Consider the following 23,387-nt stretch of genomic DNA (forward strand, 5'->3'; position numbering starts at 1 on the left):
ATGCCGGGTCGCACCTGGGAATTGGAAATGGGTCCTTCCCGGATGCGACCTGGCATTGGACCCTGAGAACTGGCTTCCCGATTTGGCATATTGAAGAGTTGGGTTGCCATCAGGGGAGAGGAGCATGGCGTCATCGTGGGCCGGTGCTAGGAGATGAGATCATCTCTGCGACGCCTCTCCCTATGCTGTGAACTGGTACCGGGTCGTATTGACCCGGAAAACCCGTTCACACTGCACCTGACCCGGGAATAACCCTTCTTTATTCCCAGGCGACCCGGGAATTCAGGACCAACCCTTTCACACTGCACAGCGACCCACGTCGACCTATCAATATTCCGGGTTATTTGTGCGGTGTGAAAGGGGTATCTGTGAAGCGGTTTGGGCTGAGAAACAGACTGCAGTGCTAGAACATCCTCCATACTCACAAGAACTAGCACCGTGTGACTTCTTTCTCTTCCCTAAAGTCAAATCTGTACTCAAGGGAACCTGTTTTGCACCAGTTACTGAGGTAAAAAAAGAAAACTACAGAGCTGTTGAGGCAGCTGACAGATAATGAACTACAGCATGGTTTTGACCAACGTAAAATAAGAATACAGTAGTGTGTGGATGCAGAAGGGGAGTACATAGAAGGGGAATGGAGGTAAAATGTACGTTATATAAATATATGTAAATTATAGCATCAGTCTCGTTATTTAATAGCCATACCTCATAGGGGTTCACTATGGTATGCCGGCGGTCGGGCTCCCGGCGACCAGCATACCGGCGCCGGGAGCCCGACCGCCGGCTTACCGACAGTGTGGCGAGCGCAAATGAGCCCCTTGCGGGCTCGCTGCGCTCGCCACTCTACTCCCACGAGGGAGAATAAGTGTTGGTATGCCGGCTGTCGGGATTCCGGCGCCGGTATAATGTGCGCCAGGATCCCGTCAGTCGGCATACTGAAGACCACCCCCTCATAGACCTGTGAGGTTTATATATCTCTGTACACACACAGGATTTAGACCTGTGTACATAAGGAATAGACCTGTAAAGTTGATATATCATTACACACATGAAAGGATCTTTGAGGTATTAGATAGATATATCTCTATCTGTACACATGAAGAGACTTGTGAGGTTTATATATCCCTGTACACACAAAGAGACAGGTGAGGTCTTAGACCTATGTATATGAGGAATAGACCTGTGAGGTTTATGTATCTCTGTACACCCAAAGAGAAAACCAGTGAGGTTTTAGATTTGTGAACATGAGGAACAGACCTGTGTGGGATATACTGTATCCATATCACCATACACACAAAGAGACTGTTGAGGTTTTAGATCTATATACATGAGGAATAGACCAGTGATGTTTAGATGTCTGTGTACACATGATGAGAGCTGTAAGGTTTGTATCTCTCTATACATGGGATGAAGAGACCTTTGAGATGTATAGATCTCTGTAAACATAAAGAAAAGAGTGCATGCATGTATATACATACACACACACACACACACACACACACACAAATACTATATTGCTGGTGCATGCTCCGAAAGCAGACAGACTGTTAGTATAGGCAATGTAGAGACACATGCAGCTCAAGTGTGTCTCCATTTGTAACTGAAGGGGGGAGTAACTGGGCTATAATGGGGCAATTTTACATAGGCAAAGTTCTGTGACGGCATAATGATGGAATGGTGAGCAATGCAAAGCTGGACAGATGTGTAATATGCCTGGCAGCATTTGCAGGTGTGTATCTTTTGCACAAAGTATATGCTGGTGCAAAGGCACCCTAATGATGATAGCTAGCTAACTAAGAGCACAGATATTGCATTTATTTCTGTGGATGAAAAAAAAAAAAAAAAATACACCCACCCCACTGTTATATAAAACATATTGATTTCCTGACTCAAATGTGACAATCCGATTTCTTCCTGGACAAATGCAAGCAGGAGCCAAAGAGTGAAAAAGCGTGCTCAGACATTGAATGAAAGTACCTTGAGTGACACAAATGCAAGAAAAAGTCACCTTTTTTATTGTAAGGTAACACCTGATGTTTTATGGTAGGACAGATTTGGGAGAAGGTTTTTAAGAATTTATTTTACTCTTTCCTTCCCTCCAACCTTGCCCCATACATAATGTCTACTTTCCGTGACATTAGTTCCAATTTCAGAATGTGAAGTATTTTAAAGAGAGGTTGTTCTCATTTTCTGAAGTCGACAGTTCTACACAATATTCAAAATGGAATCATGTTAGTGCTTTATACAGAAGCTGGGATATTTTGGTTGTCGTAGGAATGGAGGAGTTCACCCTACTCAAGTACCGAAGATCCTGGGGCTGCTTTGTGGAATTATATTACATGGTTTGTCCTGACCAAAAACCAGTCACTGAGCTATCAGCGTCTATATCTCAGAGCCACTCCCAACAAAGGAGGTTATTCAGGTTTGACAGCAAACCAAAAAAGCACTTATGGGCAAAACCATGCAGCACTGCAGGTGGGGTAGATGTAACATTCAGAGAGAATTAGATTTGGGTGGGTTATATGGTTTCTTTGCATGGTAAATACTGTCTGCTTTATTTTTACACTGCAATTCAGATTTTGACAGCCCACCCAAATCTAAATCTCTCTGCACATGTTACATCTGCCCAACCTGCAGTGCAACATGGTTTTGCCCATTAGTGTGCTTTTTTGGTTTGCTTAAAAAACCTGAATAAGGCCCAAAGTTATTCTAAAGTGGTGAACTTAAAAGGTTTACTGACCTAGCTGGTAATGCAACTTCAGGTTATTTTATGCTGTTGCCAAGTTTACTGCCAACCTGGTTTCCATGATTGCTTTTTATCAAGAATTAACAACAAAGTAGCATAAAAAAAGTATACATATAATGAAGATAGTGCCTTAAAAGTGATGTCCACTTTGGAAAAGTCATGCTATTTACAGAGAACACTGCACAATTACACATGCAGCCATTGACTGTCAGTGCTGAGAGCCGGGAGAGAACTGGCTGGTTCATAAAATAGTGTGACTGGGGATGGTGTGCCGACAACAGAATGATTGAGCCCAGTATCTTTCTTTATTCAAAGCACTATGGATGTGCTCAGCACAGCCAACCCACACTTTAGATCTGGCAAATGTAAGCGCCCTTTCAGTAAGTGCAACGCTGTTCATGAGTACACATATATAAACCGTGAGATGCATTTTTATGCCACCATGGTTGCTTATTAGACAAATATTTGTTCAGATGATCTCTTCTCCATGTAGAACAGTAAAAGGAAAAAAAATGGTAAAAACTCAATAAGATTTATTAAGATTTTCAGAGTATGACTGACATTAAACACATATTATGGAATGTGCTGGGGAAGAATTGGTTGTCAAGTTGCATTTATGTATTATTTACTGCTCAAGTATTTTCTGTAATGTATATGCATATTGTTGTATGTATATGGTATACAAACACATCAAAATTAAAATGTACACAATTGGGATGGTAAGGTTGATATGATATATTGGTGACTGGTCAGGAGTTCCTCTACAATATTGAATAAATTAAGATCTTAACAACAAAAAAAAGCTGCGGTGCAAACTCTGTTTTCCACTGCAAACCCCTAGAAATGTATATAGCATTCTCTAGAAGGCAAGATGTACCAAGTCTTGAAAACGGATACATTTCACAGTGATAAAGTATTAACCAACCAGCTCCTGTTATTTTTCAAACCCAGCCTGTAACATGGCAGTTAGGAGCCGATTGGCTTATACATTTCATGGTGAAAAAGTATCACTTTTCAAGGCTTAGTACATCTCCTCCACCGTCTCCACTATGGGGTCTATTCATGAAGCAGCGAAAAGTGTAGGAAAGTGAGCCACTGTATAATTTTATAGTACGCAAATTATAAATGTTACTTCAATGCTGATAGGTTGCCATGGGCAACTTCTCCACGGTCTCACTTCTCCACACTTTTCACTGCTTCTTGAATTGACTCCTGTGTACCTTATACCAGATTTTGGTTTAATTTCTAGGTCTCTTAATACAGAAAGTACAGTGGTCACTGCTTTATCTTTTCCCTTGATCAGTTTAGCAACTGTAAGTGCCATGTACCTCTGGCAGGAGATGCCCAGCAACTTCAGTCTCTGTGTGCCCTGTAAGATGTATTAGAGGGCAAGTAGAAAAACATAATCTCAGTTCTGGTCCAAAGTGCCACCTCTCCCCAGGTCTTACACTTGGAAACGCTGAATACACTCTCTCTCCCAGCTAGATGTGAATCATATCCACGTCCATTCTTTCAGACTTTGCAAACTCCAGGAACACAAGTAAACCCAACACATTCACAGCGACCACCAGGTGGAACATAGGGGCCCAGGAACCTGTGGTTTCAATGAGGTAACCAGACAGATAGACCCAAACGACACCTAGAACAGAGGCAAAACATTATAATAAGACTAGAAGTTTTAAATTAATTATATATATATATATATATATATATATATATATATATATATATATATATATATATATATATATATATATACATATATACATATATACATATACATATACACACACAAATCATTTTGTGCAGGAACCGTGCAAGTGAAGGCAACCCTTGCACACACTCAGAATGGGACACTAGCAAATATATAAACCAAACCCTGGATGATAGGTTCAAAGATTTGAACGGTTACATCATATACAATCACTCAATAATATATTAACCTAGTCCAGAATAGTTCTCAGAACGGAATGACAATGGTTTCTCCGGCAGCTACTAAATGCGTTCTACCAGATGCAGAAACTTGTCATCATGTACAACATTCAGCAGAAATTAATACAACTCTATTGTATCATTATTTAAAAATATATATGACCATTTGTGCCCAATACATGCCTGTATAACGGGCTGAGATCAACTGTCATAGTATGGAGACCTCTGCTGGGGAAACAACTGTATTACTCATGCACAGAACTATAAAACAATCCTTTACTAAACCCATGTCCCCTCCATTCAACAAATAGATGGGTGTTGAGAAGAATTAGCTTAAAACAGAGCTCAATTTCAAGATGCAAACAGAAGGTAATGCACTTTTTTTTTGACTAATGAATTATGTGAGTATCCGTATCCAAACTCATGTAATGGGATGAGGGGGGGATTTATGGTGGAAATAAGCTGTACAGACGGAGGTGGTTTGTTTTTAGGACTTTTTTTTTGGGGGGGGGGGGGGGGGGGGAGTTTGAAGCGTTGTCCAAAAATCTACGGGAAACCTGTCACTTTTCAGGTAATTTTTTTTAGACACAGTCAAAGGACTTGTAACATATTATGTTGCTGTCCAGGACATATGTAGGGCAAAACAGTCAGTCACAGACAGCATTGGCATATGAGCTGCTGGAGCCTAGAAAAATGATCACGGTTTAAATGGAAAAAAAAAGAAAAAAGGGCAGATTATCCGTAAAAATATTTCTCTTACGTCCTAGAGGATGCTGGGGACTCCGTAAGGACCATGGGGTATACATAACATATTATGTTGCTGTCCAGGACATATGTAGGGCAAAACAGTCAGTCACAGACAGCATTGGCATATGAGCTGCTGGAGCCTAGAAAAATGATCACGGTTTAAATGGAAAAAAAAAGAAAAAAGGGCAGATTATCCGTAAAAATATTTCTCTTACGTCCTAGAGGATGCTGGGGACTCCGTAAGGACCATGGGGTATAGACGGGCTCCGCAGGAGACATGGGTACTATAAAGAACTTTAGAATGGGTGTGCACTGGCTCCTCCCTCTATGCCCCTCCTCCAGACCTCAGTAAGATCCTGTGCCCAGAGGAGATTGGGTGCATTACAGGGGAGCTCTCCTGAGTTTCTCCGATAAAGAATTTTGTTAGGTTTTTTATTTTCAGGGAGCACTGCTGGCAACAGGCTCCTTGCATCGTGGGACTGAGGAGAGAGAAGCAGACCTACTTAAGTGATAGGCTCTGCTTCTTAAGCTACTGGACACCATTAGCTCCAGAGGGAGTCGGAACGCAGGTCTCCCCTCGCTGTTCGTCCCGGAGCCGCGCCGCCGCCGTCCTCCTTGCAGAGCCGGAAGATAGAAGCCGGGTGAGTATAAGAAGAAAAGAAGACTTCAAGGCGGCAGAAGACTTCAGATCTTCACTGAGGTAAGCGCGCAGCGTTACCATTGCTCCCACACAACACACACACTAGCGGGCACTGATGGGTGCGGGGCGCAGGGGGGGCGCCCTGGGCAGCAATAAAACCTTTATATCTGGCATTATTAGGTTGGACCTCCGCAGTGGAGGCAGTAATTCTTTGAATCCCCCGCCAGTTTTGAGATACTTTGAGCGGGACCGAAGCCCACCGCTGGAGGGGGCGGAGCTTGGTCCCTCAGCACTAACCAGCGCCATTTTCTCCACAGAGATCTGCAGAGAAGCTGGCTCCCCGGTCTCTCCCCTGCTGAACACGGTGACACAGGGCTGAAAAGAGGAGGGGGGGGGGGCACTTGTAAGGCGCAGTGAGTGTATTAACACAGTGATTAATATAAAAGCGCTATTATCTGGGAGTTTATTTTCCAGTGTCAGTTGGCGCTGGGTGTGTGCTGGCATACTCTCTCTCTGTCTCTCCAAAGGGCCTTATTGGGGAACTGTCTCCTTATAACTATATCCCTGTGTGTGGGGGTGTCGGTACGAGTGTGTCGGCATGTCTGATGCGGAAGGCTCAGCTAAGGAGGAAGTGGAGCAGATGATTGTGGCGTCTCCGTCGGCAACGCTGACTCATGATTGGATGGACATGTGGAATGTTTTAAATGCAAATGTGACCTTATTACATAAGAGATTGGACAAAGCAGAGTCCAGGGAAAAAGCAGGGAGTAAATCCACGGCTTCGGCTGGGTCACCGGGCCCTTCTGGGTCTCAAAAACGTCCCCTATCCCAAATAGCAGACATTGATACCGACACGGACTCTGACTCCAGTGTCGACTACGATGAAGCGAGGTTACACCCAAGGGTGGCAAAAAGTATTCATTATATGATTGTTGCAATAAAAGATGTTTTGCATATCACAGATGACCCATCGGTCCCTGACACGAGGGTGCGCATGTATAAGGAAAAGAAACCCGAGGTAACCTTTCCCCCATCCCATGAGCTTAACGAGTTATTTGAAAAATCTTGGGAAACTCCAGATAAAAAACTGCAGATTCCCAAGAGGATTCTTATGGCGTATCCTTTCCCTGCACAGGACAGGGTACGTTGGGAATCCTCACCCAGGGTGGACAAGGCTTTAACACGCCTGTCCAAGAAAGTGGCGCTACCGTCTCCGGACACGGCAGCCCTCAAGGATCCTGCTGATCGCAGACAGGAAACTACTTTAAAGTCTATTTATGCGCATACAGGTGCTTTGCTCAGACCGGCAATAGCATCGGCATGGGTGTGTAGTGCGGTTGCAGCTTGGACAGATACCTTGTCAGCTGACCTTGATACCCTAGATAGGGATACCATTTTATTGACCTTCGGCCACATTAAAGACGCAGCGTTATATATGAGGGACGCTCAAAGAGACGTTGGGCTGCTGGGTTCGAGAGCCAACGCCATGGCGATTTCTGCTAGGCGAGCCCTGTGGACCCGCCAATGGACGGGTGATGCCGACTTAAAGAAGCATATGGAGATTTTGCCATACAAAGGTGAAGTTTTATTTGGGGAAGGTCTCGCGGACCTGGTTGCCACAGCTACCACGGGTAAATCTACCTTTTTGCCTTTTGTTCCCCCGCAGCAAAAGAAAACTCCACAATATCAGATGCAGTCCTTTCGGTCACATAAGTCCAGAAGAGGTCGGGGCTCATCTTTCCTCGCCAGAGGTAAGGGTAGAGGAAAGAGAGCTCCTGCTCCGGCTAGTTCCCAGGAGCAGAAGTCCTCCCCGGCTTCTACTAAATCCACCGCATGACGCTGGGGCTCCACTGAGGGAGTCCGCACCGGTGGGGGCACGTCTTTGACTCTTCAGCCAGGTCCGGGTTCTATCAGACGTGGATCATGGGCGATGGATATTGTATCCCAAGGCTACAAACTGGAATTTGAGGAGGTGCCCCCTCGCCGATTTTTCAAGTCGGCCTTGCCAGCTTCTTCCCCAGAGAGGGAAGTAGTGTTAGCTGCAATTCAAAAGCTGTATCAACAGCAAGTGATTGTCAAGGTTCCCCTAGTTCAACAGGGGAAAGGGTACTATTCGACCCTGTTCGTGGTCCCGAAGCCGGAAGGTTCGGTCAGACCCATTTTAAATCTAAAATTCCTAAACCTGTACTTGAAAAAGTTCAAATTCAAGATGGAATCGCTCCGGGCTGTGATCTCCAGTCTGGAAGGGAGGATTTTATGGTGTCACTCGACATAAAGGATGCATACCTTCATGTCCCCATATATCCTCCTCATAAGGCGTACCTGAGATTCGCTGTACGGGACTGTCATTACCAGTTTCAGACATTGCCGTTTGGGCTTTCCACGGCCCCGAGGATTTTCACCAAGGTGGTGGCAGAGATGATGGTGCTCCTGCGCAGGCAGGGAGTCACAATTATCCCATACTTGGACGATCTCCTGATAAAAGCAAGATCGAGAGATCAATTGCAGAAGAGCGTGTCGCTCTCCCTGAGAGTGCTACAACAACACGGTTGGATTCTCAATCTGCCAAAGTCACAATTGATTCCAACGACTCGACTATCATTCCTAGGCATGATTCTGGACACGGAACAGAAGAGGGTTTTTCTCCAGATGGAAAAAGCCCAGGACCTCCAGAACATGGTTAGAGACTTGCTAAAATCTAAAAGAGTGTCTGTTCATCAATGCACTCGAGTTCTGGGGAAAATGGTGGCAGCCTACGAGGCCATCCCCTTCGGCAGGTTTCATGCAAGGACGTTTCAGTGGGACCTCCTGGACAAGTGGTCAGGGTCCCATCTGCTAATACATCAGAAGATAAGCCTGTCACCCCGGGCCAGGGTGCCTTTCCTATGGTGGCTGCAAAGTGCTCACCTTCTAGAGGGTCGCAGGTTCGACATTCAAGACTGAGTTCTGGTGACCACGGACGCGAGTCTCCGAGGATGGAGAGCAGTCACACAAGGAAGAAATTATCAGGGCCTATGGTCAAGCCAGGAGGCTTGTCTACACATCAACGTACTGCAATTGAGGGCCACATACAACGGCCTACGACAAGCGGAGAATCTTCTTCGCGACCTGCCGGTTCTGATTCAATCAGACGTCACAGCCGTGGCTCATGTAAACCGCCAAGGCGGGACAAGGAGCAGAGTGGCAATGGCGGAAGCCACCAGGATTCTGCGCTGGGCGGAAAATCACGTAAGCGCTCTGTCAGCGGTCTTCATTCCGGGAGTGGACAACTGGGTAGCAGACTTCCTCAGCAGACACGATCTCCATTCAGGAGAGTGGGGACTTCATCAAGACGTTTTTACAGAGATAACAAGTCTTTGGGGAATTCCTCACATAGACATGATGGCGTCACGCCTCAACAAGAGGCTTCGGGAGGTATTGTGCCAGGTCAAGGGACCCTCAGGCAGTAGCGGTGGACGCCCTGGTGACACCTTGGGTGTTTCAGTCGGTCTATGTGTTCCCCCCCTGTTCCTCTCATCTCAAAAATATTGAGAATCATAAGACAAAAAAGAGTGAGAACAATCCTCATTGTTCCATATTGGCCTCGAAGGGCCTGGTATTCAGATCTTCAGGAGATGCTCACAGAAGATCCTTGGCCTCTTCCTCTCAGGGAGAACCTGTTACAAGAGTGGCCCTGCGTGTTCCAAGACTTACCGTGGTTACGTTTGACGGCATGGCGGTTTTACAACGAATCCTAGCTGGGAAAGGTATTCCGGAGGAGGTCATCCCTACTCTGATAAAGGCTAGGAAGGAGGTGACGGCAAACATTATCACCGTATCTGGAGGAAATAAGTTTCTTGGTGTGAAGCCAAGAATGCTCCTACGGAAGATTTCCATCTGGGCCGTTTTCTCCACTTTCTACAGACAGGAGTGGATATGGGCCTAAAATTAGGATCCATTAAGGTACAGATTTCGGCCCTATCTATTTTCTTTCAGAAGGAATTGACTTCTCTCCCAGAAGTCCAGACTTTTGTAAAGGGAGTGCTGCACATCCAGCCTCCTTTTGTGCCCCCAGTGGCACCCTAGGACCTTAATGTGGTGTTACTGTTCCTGAAGTCTCACTGGTTTGAACCTCTTCAAACGGCTGAATTGAAATTTCTCACTTGGAAGGTGGTCATGTTGTTGGCCTTGGCATCTGCAAGGCGGGTGTCCGAATTGGCGGCCTTGTCTCACAAGAGCCCCTATTTGACCTTCCATGTGGATAGAGCAGAGTTGAGGACTCGTCCTCAATTTTTACCTAAGGTGGTTTCTTCATTTCATATGAACCAACCTATTGTGGTGCCTGTGGCTACGGGTGACTTTGGAGGATTCCAAGTCCCTGGATGTAGTCAGGGCCTTAAAAATCTATGTAGCCAGGACGGCTCGAGTTAGGAAAACAGAAGCACTGTTTGTCCTGTATGCAGCCAACAGAGTTGGCGCTCCTGCTTCGAAGCAGACTATTGCTCGCTGGATCTGTAACAAGATTCAGCAGGCTCATTCTACGGCGGGATTGCCGTTAACAAATTCAGTAAAGGCCCATTCCACTAGGAAGGTGGCATCTTCTTGGGCGACTGCCCGAGGCGTCTCGGCTTTACAGCTTTGCCGAGCAGCTACTTGGTCAGGTTCAAACACTTTTGCATAATTCTATAAGTTTGATACCCTGGCTGATGAGGACCTTGCGTTTGCTCAGTCGGTGCTGCAGAGTCGTCCGCACTCTCCCGCCCGGTCTGGAGCTTTGGTATAAACTCCATGGTCCTTATGGAGTCCCCAGCATCCTCTAGGACGTAAGAGAAAATAAGATTTTAAACCTACCGGTAAATCTTTTTCTCCTAGTCCGTAGAGGATGCTGGGCGCCCGTCCCAGTGCGGACAAAATCTGCAAGGCTTGTATATAGTTGTTGCTTACATAAGGGTTATGTTACAGTTGAGATCAGTCTTTAGCTGATACTGGTTTTTGTTCATACTGTTAACTGGTTGCGTATATTCCAGGTTATACGGTGTGGATGGTGTGGGCTGGTATGAATCTTGCCCTTAGATTAACAATATACTTTCCTCATATTGTCCATCTCCTCTGGGCACAGTTTCTCTAACTGAGGTCTGGAGGAGGGGCATAGAGGGATGAGCCAGTGCACGCCCATTCTAAAGTTCTTTAGAGTGCCCATGTCTCCTGCGGAGCCCGTCTATACCCCATGGTCCTTACAGAGTCCCCAGCATCCTCTACGGACTAGGAGAAAAAGATTTACCGGTAGGTTTAAAATCTTATTTTCAGACAGAGCCTCATTCGGCCATGAAACTAAACAAGCATAAAAAAAAAGAAATTAGAAGAGTTACTAACCAGTTTATTACTTACCAAGTAAAGCACCTCCTGTGTTAGCCACACCTATAAATTTAGTAGAGATGAGTTGTTACCACAGTAGAACAACACAGACGCACATACACAAAGTTTCTTGCAATTTTTATTGCATTTATCTTGGTTAACGTTTGCACTCTGCATGTTCTAATACTGTTATTGGTTAAAACTTCAACTAGTCTCGTTGAACATTCTACTGTTGAAGTCCAGCACTATAAATATCTTATTGCTCTGATTGGCTACAAGTTGATCAAGCCCTGTGAAATTTGTAATGCTCCAATTGATGCTGGTTTCTCTAGCTCTAAGAACTTTTCTGCAGCGGAGTACACTGGTATTCCACAGGGAATAACATCGGGGGTGTAGAGTAGGATCTTGATCCGAGACACCAACAGGCTAAAAGCTTCGACTGTTCCCAAGATGCTCAGCGCCGCCTCCTCTATAACCCCGCCTCCGTGCACAGGAGCTCAGTTTGTAAGCAGGCAGCTAACAGGCAATCGCGATCCGGCGCGGCCATTAGGAGGCGGGCCGCGCGCGCTGGTGTGGACACTGTGGCCGTACAGGGACCCCACTAGACCACCAGGGCAAGGGCACAGGTCGGATTAGGCTATAATCCATTTTATTAAGGCCTGCAGCACTCGGTGGTGAAGTCCAGCAAGGGGATAAGGCTCTGGCCTCTAGCCCCTCCCCCCAGCCCCTGGGCGCCATTTAGAGTAAATGTTCCCACCCTGGAGCTGCATCTCTCTGTCTCCCTCACTCCCTGTCAGCGTTTGGGTGCCATTACACACGGCTGCGCTGATTCTGGGACTGCTGGGCGATGCCTCCTCTGTAAAGCCGCCTGCATCATCAGTGCTGTGCATTTACAGGACACTTAAGTATTCTACATGTCGTTTAGACAGTGTTAGTTTAGAACAAGTGCATACTTCAGGGTTATTTAGTACAAGTACCCTGTGATGTTCATCCAGTTTTTACCGTGCATTGATATATCTGTTTATATACATAGCTTTACTCTGTAATAGTATTGCTAGTCCAGTGCAGTTTTATTGTTTGTCATAATTCCTGCATTGTACATGTGACTGTGTGTGTGTGTGTGCATATAGCTGATGGGTGATCTCTACTCCATGTATCTCACTCCTACTGCTATCCCTATATTCTGTAACCTGAGGGGGCTCCGTGCGTCAGGGTTATTAGATAATATAGGTATTTCACAGGATATACGTATTTTGTATTTTTCTCTGTGTTTTTCAGTCACATTTTACCTCAGAAATCCTCGGTTTGTGCCGTCACACTGCACGGGGGGATTTGCGTTAGGTATTATATCTGCCGATATCGTACTGTGTCGCACGTGGTTTACGCTTTCATATCATGTCAGCTACAGGGGGTGATGGGTCTGGGGCTGATTCCGCCGTGCGCAGTTATGATGTCCCAGATGCATTTGGGGATAACATGGCTGCGGAGAGTTCAGGTTTTGGGAGTTCTGTACCCCCCAGTCAGTTTGTAACAACGGGGGCACATCAGGGCCCGCCTTGGTCTGCCTTTTCTAATTTACTGGTGTCAAAGTCAGAAAAATATCTCTATACACACTGCCATATTTGCACCTCACACTGGTCCACGCTGCGCATGCGTGCGCTCTCCCGTGAAGGCGCATACCCGCTGTTGCGTGCACCCGCTGGTGCACGGTATGCGTATTTACGGTAAAGTTTGTGTAGTCGTAGCGTGCGACTCAATCGTTACACATTTTTCACAAATAATGTATTTTATAGATCATGGTCCCTTTGATAGATTCTGAAAGTTTGGTTAATATAGAATGTTTATGAACAGAGGAATCCCTCTTTGTTTGATACGAAGGGTCAGATAGGAGTAATACAGGGGTGTCTAGTATCCATCGGAAGAATATTTAATTAGAAATATTCCGGTGTTGGTTTGAAGCAGATCAATCGCTCGTGCGAATAGTTATGGACATGAGAAGTTTATGAACATTTACTTTATTTGCACTTTATTACCCATGCGGCGGGAAACCCAGTTTCCCTCCCACCTGAGCAGTTGGAAATAGTCACAGCCCACCTGTATGAATCAACCTATGACCTTTTGTTATAATGCGAAGCCGAATTCCTGTGTCCAATGAACAATGAGATTGTAGGGACCATTGAATTGTATTGTGTGTGGGGCATAAATAGCAGGCCGACCATATCCAACTTCACTCTCTTCAACGGTTCTCATTGCTGATAATCGGGAGCTGGATATCGAGGCGCATGCGATCGTTCCCCTTGTGCGTAAGTTCTCTCCGTAATCATATTGTCTTACTGTGAGCCATTTCTCTCTCTCCCTCTCTTCTCTTTCTCTCGTATTTTCCCTTGATTAGACTTAATTGTATTGTATTGTATTTCCTGTATAGTTATCTGGTTAGTTGGTTTATGTTATATTGTAGTGTATGCTTTGTACTGTGATTCTTTTTGCAAGTATAATAGTCATAATACATATAATAGGTTTCGGACCCTAAGCCCAGGTATCTGTGTATTCTTTTTAGTGTTAAGTATTCTCTGAGCGTCGGTGACGCTCAAGCAGCTTTGTAGTTAATCAGGTTACACCAGGTTGCACTTACACTCTGTCTCTACACTAAGGTATACTGTGTATCTCACTGTTGAAGGTATAGATATAAAGGTTTAACGTTGTAAGCGTCCGCACCGCTGGTGATCTCCTCGTGGTCCCGAGCGTACGCTACGCTATAGCGAATCATTACGTTAGTCGGCAGCCAATAGCGTGCCTGCCTGTGATCACTGGGCCGTAAGCGAACGTGACGCTTGAGCGTCTCGACTACGGCTGAGCGATCGCTACGCAACTTGCGTACCCTTACAGTACTTCTTACGTAGATAGCGTATAGTGTTCTTAGACCTCTTAAAAAGTGTTTTATATACGATAAATATTCAGCTTTATCAATTGGCGGCTCGTCCTGTCCTTCACATATCTGCACTAGGTAGATCAGCAGACATTATCCCTCAGCAAAGGGCGGGAGGTTGTCTCGTAGTGCTGACGGGATAAGCGTCTGCTTCGCTTAGATAAAAGAGTGCTGAAGGAATCCGGGAACCGGAGGTAAGAACAAAACGCTAGTGTCTTTTAAAACTGTTTATTTTTCTGTCTTGCGTACACACGCACGCACACATATATATCTGCATTTCCGTTTCATTTTCGTATATCATTCTCCTGTCTGCCAGTTTTATAGTTGATAAAAAAAGTGCCAAAAGAGATTTGCTGTTATTTCATAGTTTAAGAGTAAAGGTAATATAGTTAAAAGATAGACAAACACACAGTTTTGCCTGGGAGATAAGGCGAAGTCAGTGTGTTGTGTGGTAGATGACCAGGGATCATCTACATTGATAAAAATATAAATTGTGTTACGGTGGATCTTTGCTTTGCGTATACGTGTCTCTAACAAAGACTTGCGTACGCAATCCAAAGACCGACGCACGCAGCGTACGTTACGCAACGGAGCGTCCGGTTACGCCCACGTAGCTCAAGTCACGATAAGTTGATTTTTAACGCAACGCGGTAAGTAACGCAAAGCGGTAAATAGCGCCACAGGCGATAAATAACGCAAGTCTATTTTTGGAAATCCAAAATTTAAATTAACAGATCCTGCTCCTAATTGGTAACACAGTTGGGCTAAAGAAAAATTTCTGCGCAGAAATAGAAATAGAAGCAAAAGTGTACATGTGATGAGTGAGTGTTTTTGTATTACATAAGTTTATATAACTTAAAGGTTGAACCACAAGAAAAGTCGAGTACTCGTGAGGTACACGCGTGTAAGTGACGTGCACGGTGGCTAGGGAGGCATCCTTGGTTAAACATAATATTTGAGCATTAGAGTATAGCGGACCAGTATAGAACAAGACCAGGAGGTCGTACAGAACAAGACCAGGAGGTCATAGTAGACCAGCAGGTCCAGGTACAGTAAACAGGGAAGTCCGCTATACAGTTCAGAGGCACAACACCAAGAGAAGGGTTGGTGCAAGACCCATATAGGCCGTACAAGCTCTGGCTGAAGGAATTCGCAGTCGTAAGTTTCGATTCCATTGGTCTTTCCGTACACAAGCTTAGTTGTTTGTGTACTGAACGACTGGACCGCACGTAATTGTGTACAGTAGTTAGTAATCTGACCTAGTACTATTAGAGTAAAGGGGTCACAAACGCTATTTGTACATTCTGACGTGATTTGTGTAATTTTTTATTTTTCAAGAAGGGAAGTTCGCTGGTCACTCAGGAACTATCTGACAAACCTCACCTTTACTGGAAAGAGTAAGTGTTCTGCGGATAACCCTCGCATGTTCCAGTAAACAACGGTTTTCATAGGTGCCCTGGGTCGAGTGCGCCAGCACCATATCGGTGTGATCAGGTCGCATTGGTCGGCGTGGGCGAGTGAGTGGGGTACTCGGTAAACCGCCACCGTCAGCCTATTGTGAACAATCTGGTTTTCTGTAAGGGTTCGCTGAAGACCTTGATATAGAGATCAGAGGTAGAGCAAGCAACGCCTGCAGAGTTATGGGGGCCAGTTGTTCAGGTAGGGGGCGATCAACCTCGGTTCGGGTTGATTCAGTGGTCCGACCAATTGGGTCGGCCAGGTATATCATGTGTGAGAAATATGGAAGTCACACAGAGGTTTTATGTGATGAATGGGAGAGAATGACGGTACAAGACCGGGAGAAATTCCCAAGAATAGGTAGCTTCAGCCCAGAGGTGTTACAAAATTTAAGGAGGAGGATATGTCTCATAAAATCAACAAAGAGACGAGTTCAACATTATGATTATTTACAGTTGTGGCAACAGGAAGGTGAGATACAGAGAGGTTTGGCTCAGGCGGCGGGATCTGGCTCTAACAGAAAACTGATTGCCACGGCCCCGCCGCCACCATATATATCAGGAGAGAAGTTGATTACGGAGAAAGACGCACTAAAGTGTAACACAAAATCACTTAGTAACTGTGTAAATGTTAATGATAATGTTAACCCATTAACCCATGCAAGTATTAACCCGTGCAAGTTGTACCCTGTTTTGAACTTTCCTCAGGAGTGTGATCAAGAGGACGAAGCGACAACGATTTCAGCGCTCTCTCTAGCAGCCACCATAGCAGAGACCACAGTAGGCACAGCAACACCCACGAGATTAGTAAAGGCCCCTAGCGGAGGGATAGGTGAGGTCGTATCAACTGGTAAGTACGGCACCATGCATTATGCTGAGACTATTTCACCACAAGCTGTAGAATCTACACAGAATGAGGTTGTTAGAATTACTCCTGTTAGGGTAATAGCAGTTCCCAATGGGAAAACAGATGTATCAGGAGCCACTCCCATAAGGAACATTGCCATGTACAGCCCATTTTCCCGAATGGAATTAAGGACCATAGTGTCTGAATTCCCTGACCCTAGAAAAGATTTAGTTGCCAGCCAAAAATACATCACAGACTTAGGAAACACTTTAGAGCCCAATAATAAAGATTGGCAGATATTGCTAAAAGCTTGTTTACCCTCCAATGTCGACTCAGCTCAATTTTTAGCTGATTGTGGACTAGATCTGGATGTACCTCTTACAGATGTGTACAACAAAGATAACGTAAGAAGGATAAACTTACAGTTAAAGGAGCATTTCCCAGCAGTTGTTAAATGGAACAAAATATTTTCCATTAAACAAAAAGAGTCAGAAACAGCTGCAGAATATTTTCACCGGGCACTATTAGAAATGGCAAAGTACACTGGTATAGAGGACATTAGGACAAATCCAAACCATCGAGAAGTAGCAGTATCTGTACTAATGGATGGTTTGAAGGAAACATTAAAGGCAAGGGTACAGACCACGCAACCATGTTGGCGAGGTCTGTCAGTGTCCACTTTGAGAGAGGCTGCTATTGATCACGACCGAAACATCACCAGACACAGGGAGTCGCAGAGTGATAAGCTAATGTCAGTAAGTATACAGGCTCTGACCACAAAGCAGCCTGCGTATGTACCATCCAACCCTGTGGGTAAGTCAACTATGATAACATGTTATTCTTGTCAAAGACAGGGACACTATGCACGAGACTGTAGAGCGAAAAATTCGCAAAGATCATACCAACCCCCTAGACAACGACACGACACACGACATTGGGAGCAAGGTCCGCAGAAACGGAGTTATGAGCCACATACAGGGGAAACAAAAAGATATCCCCCAAACAGAGACTGGCATGCCTCTGGTAGTTCCCAACTATCTCCCTCACAAATAGTTGCTGCCAGCGGGATTCAGGGAGGTCACCATACCCAATAGGGGTGTGGCCATACCTGTAATCTGCAGCCAGTGAAATTGATTGCCAACCTTGAAAGTGAACCCGAGGTCGCAATTAATGTAGCTGGTAAAACTTTAAACTTTCTTGTAGACACAGGGGCGGCCAAGTCAGTGATAAATTCGACAGTGGGCATGAGAACCACTGGTAGGACAATTCCAGCCATGGGAGTAACAGGAGTAGTCCAGCACTACCCTGTTAGCAAACCAGCCGAGATTACCATAGGGCCTTTGCATACCAAGCATTCCTTTTTGCTGGCTGCATCGGCACCAACCAATCTCCTGGGAAGAGACTTACTGTGTAAAATGGGGTGCGTCATTTATTGTACTCCTGAAGGTGTATTCTTGGACATACCTGAGAATCACGCTCAGGAAGTGCGAGACATGTTAGACTCCCCATCAAAATTAATGTCACATACCATTATGACAAATAGGAATCCATCCCAAGTAGAAGAAATGACATCTCAGATACCAGAGTCACTTTGGACAAAAGACGGACAGGACACTGGATTAATGGCAAACGTAGCTCCAGTAGTTGTACAAGTAAAAGATGGTAGGATAGCTCCAAAAATCCCACAGTATCCTCTGAAGCCAGGAGGTGGAGTTAGGAGTTTACCCAGTAATAGAGCGCTTGCTACAACAGGGCATTCTGGTAAGAACGTCCAGCACTGCCAATAGTCCCATCTTCCCTGTTAAGAAGAGTGGGGGGAGGGGTTACAGGCTAGTGCAGGATCTAAGGGGGATTAACAAAATAGTTGAGAGTCAGTTCCCCGTAGTGCCAAATCCAGCTGTCATCCTAATGCAAATCCCTCCCACTGCCAAATTTTTCACTGTTATTGACCTCTGCTCCGCTTTCTTTTCGGAACCTCTGCACCCTGACAGCCAATATTTGTTTGCATTCACATACAGAGGAGTCCAATACACGTGGACTCGATTGCCCCAAGGTTTCATAGATAGTCCAAGTATATTTTCCCAGGCTTTGCATGATTGTTTACAGTCTTTCCAACCAGACAGTGGATCAGTATTGATACAGTATGTGGACGATTTATTACTGTGTTCAGATTCACTGGAAGCATCTCTGAAGGATACGAAACAGCTCCTGTTTCATCTTTCAGACACCGGACACAAGGTGTCCAAAGACAAGTTGCAATTATGCCAAACTAAGGTAAAATATTTGGGACACTGTCTAACACAAGGACTGAGACACCTGACCGCTGATAGAATCCAAGCAATTAGAGACATGACCCTGCCACAAACCCAGCAACAGATCAGAACGTTTTTAGGAATGTGTGGGTATTGCCGTAATTGGATCCCAGGGTTTTCCATTTTAGCGTTACCTTTGCAGGAAATGGTCTCCTCAAACAAACCTGATAGGATTTCGCATACAGACGAGTCCGAAACAGCATTTGAGAGACTCAAACAGTGCCTAACGCAGGCACCAGCACTAGGTATGCCAGACTATGGGAAACCCTTTGAACTATACGGAACAGAAAATGCTGGTTGCGCGGCAGGAGTACTAACCCAAAAACACGGTGATGCCAGCAGGCCAGTTGCATACTACAGCGCTCAGCTAGACACGGTAGCGCGATCCCTCCCCACATGCTTGCGAAGCGTTGCTGCGATAGCATTGCTAGTGACAAAAAGCGAAGATGTCGTGCTAGGCCACAACCTCACAATCCATACACCACATGCAGTGTCAGCCTTATTGAATTCTGCCCAAACCAGACACGTCTCATCAGCGAGGTTTACAAGATGGGAATTAGCACTAATGGCCCCCGTAAACATCACCATAAGGAGATGCAGTGCATTAAATCCTGCAACATATCTCCCAGGTGTGCCTGGTCAGGCACAAAGGGTGGAAGGTGAGAGTGATGGGGAAGGAGGATTTAATACAAAGGAAGATACACATGATTGTATGGAATATTTGACCCAAAATTTTACCGCAAGGCCTGACATCAGTGACAACCCACTGGAAGATGCAGAACTCACGTTCTACACGGACGGTAGTTGTCACAGACAGTCAGACTCGGGAGACTTGTGTACTGGATACGCAGTCGTAGATGACCAAGACACCATAGAAGCGGAACCGCTAGGCCCACCTCACTCAGCCCAGGTTGCTGAACTGGTCGCCCTAACCAGAGCATGTGAATTGGCTAAGGGTAAGTCAGCCAATATCTACACCGATTCTAGATACGCATTCGGGGTAGTCCATGATTTCGGAGCCCTATGGCGCCTCAGAAATTTCATGACGGCAGCTGGTACACCGGTAGCGCATGCAGCTCACATAAAAAGGCTTCTAACAGCGATACAGGAACCCGACAGAGTGGCTGTTATCAAATGTAAAGCACATACATATAGCCAAGACCCAGTATCACTTGGTAACAGCCGAGCAGACGAAGCTGCTAAGTTAGCAGCTGCTACCCCCATACAGACAGACACCACACAACTGATGGTATTCAATACCATCAACACACAGAAGTTGTGTAAAATGCAAAATTTGTGTTCCACACAGGAAAGAGCGGTCTGGAAGGCAAAGGGATGTGGCCAAGAGTCCTCAGGACTCTGGACGGATGGACATGGTAAACCAGTGGCCCCCAGAGCATATCTTCCATGTCTGGCTGAAGCAGCTCACGGGCTGACTCATCTAGGCAAGGAGGGAATGTGCACATTGGTAAGAGCCTATTGGTGCGCCCCAGGATTCTCCTCTCATGCGAGTAAAAGAGCAATGTCATGCCTTACCTGTCTGAGAAAGAATATTGGAAAGGCAATACCTACAGAACCATCCCATATCCCACCTGCCGGCGGCCCTTTCCAGGTAATACAAATTGACTTCATTCAATTACCCCCTTGTCGGAATTTGAAATATGTACTTGTTTGTATAGATGTTTTCTCGAATTGGGTCGAAGCATTTCCTGCAGCTACAAATACCGCTATGTTTACAGCTAAGAAAATTGTGCAGGAATTTGTATGTAGATATGGTATCCCTAGAATAATCGAAAGTGATAGGGGTACCCATTTTACAGGTGATGTCTTTCAAGGAATGTGTAAGTTGATGGGAATTGATAGCAAGCTGCACACTCCGTACCATCCACAGGCGAGTGCGAAGGTCGAAAGAGTGAACAGCACTATTAAAAATAAATTGAGTAAAGTGATGGCAGAGACAGGATTGACATGGCCAGAAGCTTTACCCATTGTATTGTACAGTATCAGAACCACTCCCAGGTCCCCTCTTAATCTGTCCCCCTTTGAAATCTTATTTGGTCGACAACCGCATGTCATGATTAACCCTCAGGATGATTTGAAATGTAACAATGAAGTAACTGTAAAGTACTTGATTAACATGAGTAAACAGTTAAGGAATCAAAATGATAGTCTGAAGTTGGTGATTCCTGATCTACCTGATAGTAATTGTCATGACATTGAACCTGGGGATTATGTAATGATACGGAATTTTCTACGCTCAGGTTGCCTTATTGACAGATGGGAAGGACCATACCAGGTCTTATTGACTAGCACTACAGCATTGCAAGTTGCCGAGAGAGAGACGTGGGTCCATTCATCCCACTGCAAGAAGGTTGCTGATCCAGAGAAGTCCCGTGATAAGGAACAGACGGTAGAGGTTGTATCACTGGAGTGTCTGTTCCAGGAGGACTGAGGCGGCACCTGAGCCTTGAAGACCGAGAGCTGTTGTCGACTCCCCACTCCCTTTTATTGTTTTTTTTCCACTTCCCATCCCCTCTCCCTCAAATGTATTTTTCCTCCTTCTCATTCTTCTTCGTCTCCTCCTCAAAGATGGACTGGCCCCAAGAGACTGTGATCCGGATTTTCCTGTTGACCATGATGTTGACCAGAGCAGTCTGTTCCGGCGAGAGTACCATGGAGGTCGATAGAGGTTCTGGAATGAGTTCTGATGATAAAGATGGAGGCGTAGTTTTCCAAGATCAACCTAACCAACTAGCAAAGGCGAGTATCAGAAAACGATCCGATAGCATTGACCATAGAAGAAATTGTGACGGATTGTTAGCTGAAGAAAATTGTATCTGTAGGCTCTGTAACAATGTCATTGAAGATGGGTGCATTAAGAAATGCCAATCCAGTTTTAATATCCATATGGACCGGCATCCATTGAGTGATTATCACTCCTTAGTGGGTAATGTATTAAACAAAACAGATTGTTGGGTATGCTCTCAAGTACCTCAGGGTCATAGCAAATCAGGGCTAGTACCATTTCCTTTAACGATAGGGGAGGTACTTGAGTTAAATGGTGGGAGACCGGTGGACCGGAGGTTTAATATCTCCAGCCCTCCTAGTTTGAAGCTCCACCAATACCACGTGGATAGGTCCCTATTATGTTTTAACATCTCCAATCCCAGAAAGCCGGGAAATTGGGAAGTATCATGGAGTAACCACACCATGACCTTTTCACATAGAGCAGATAGAATGCCTACAGATACAGAGCTTGTACGCCACATAGCCAGTAGAGGAAAATCTTTCCGGTATAGGTACACCTTAGGAAATAGGATTACGAGAGTTGGAGAAGTATCACCAGGATACTGTGCACATATCGTACAACCTGATACGTGTATTAAGCAGATGGAAGAATTAGGGTTAGGAGATTTCACCTGGAAGGTGTGTAATATGGTTATGTCCTTCTCCGTCCCATATGTTCTCCCCGATGATGCATATTTCATATGCGGGAGAAAGGCGTACAAGTGGCTTGCCCCAAACTCTGAAGGATTGTGTTATATTGGAAGAGTATTGCCTGAAGTAATGACTGTAACTCATGATAAAATGAAAGACATACACCGTGGTGCCCAAGCTCCTTATACTCACACTCATTACGAGCACCTCGTTAAAAGACAACTGTCAGAAAGGTTAGAGCATCCGGCCTCTGATCTGATCCATGAATCCACCGGGATTCAGGTTCTGGTGGCGTTAGATTTCACTCGCACCGCTCGAGGAGTGATGAATTATAGATACATTTCCGCACTCGCCAATTTGTTAGATAATATCACTGAAATGTATGATGACACGTTTAGATACACTGGAAGAGAACTTCAAGCTTATAAAACAGAACTGGTACAGCATAGAATGGTTCTTAATTACCTCACAGCAGTGACAGGCGGATATTGTGTTACATTGGCAACACAGTACGGCGTGAAGTGTTGCACGTATATCACAAATAGCACCGAGGATCCGGTAGAGGTCATAGACCAAAAGATGGACGATATTCTCCAATTAAAGTGGGAATTTCGCCGAAAATACAATCTCACTCTTGCTGCTGTAGGTAATGAGCTGACTGGTTGGGTGTCATGGTTGAACCCGCGAAATTGGTTCTCCGGTTTGGGAGACTGGGCTCAAGGAGTCATAATGGATGTTGGGAAGTTTCTCCTATGTATCTTAGGTGTTATCATAACGATCGGTTTGATATTTAGATGCGGTCAGGCTTTAATGAGGTGCAAACAAAGTACCAGAGTGATGAGTTTGAGGAGTGAGGAAACTGTAATTAATCTGGATTTGATTTACGACCCAACGATAGAAACAATGATGTGATGAAAATGCGATTTCTACGGTCCGTTTCTTTCACCTGTTTTTCTGGTTTTTCTCCAAGATAACAAGACCCCCTTGGACGAGGAAGTTGATGAGACG

The 23,387-nt window shown here is 45.2% G+C and overlaps 1 protein-coding gene across 2 annotated transcripts in view; it reads right to left on the reverse strand.

Annotated features, from left to right (window-relative positions):
• Nucleotides 1-3,259: 3,259 nt before the first annotated feature.
• SLC17A9 (solute carrier family 17 member 9) overlaps nt 3,260-23,387 on the reverse strand; it is a 69,940-nt gene continuing 49,812 nt past the window's right edge. For both annotated transcript variants that reach the window (XM_063959261.1, XM_063959259.1), the window contains 2 exons: nt 11,433-11,462; nt 3,260-4,385 (listed from right to left, as the gene is read on the reverse strand). In XM_063959261.1, coding sequence (XP_063815331.1) covers nt 4,228-4,385; nt 11,433-11,462 — 188 coding nt within the window. In that variant the 3' untranslated portion in view covers nt 3,260-4,227. The remainder of the gene's footprint in view (nt 4,386-11,432; nt 11,463-23,387) is intronic.

Source organism: Pseudophryne corroboree, chromosome 3, assembly GCF_028390025.1.
Source record: "Pseudophryne corroboree isolate aPseCor3 chromosome 3, aPseCor3.hap2, whole genome shotgun sequence".
In the NCBI taxonomy this organism is placed as follows: Eukaryota; Metazoa; Chordata; class Amphibia; order Anura; family Myobatrachidae; genus Pseudophryne; species Pseudophryne corroboree.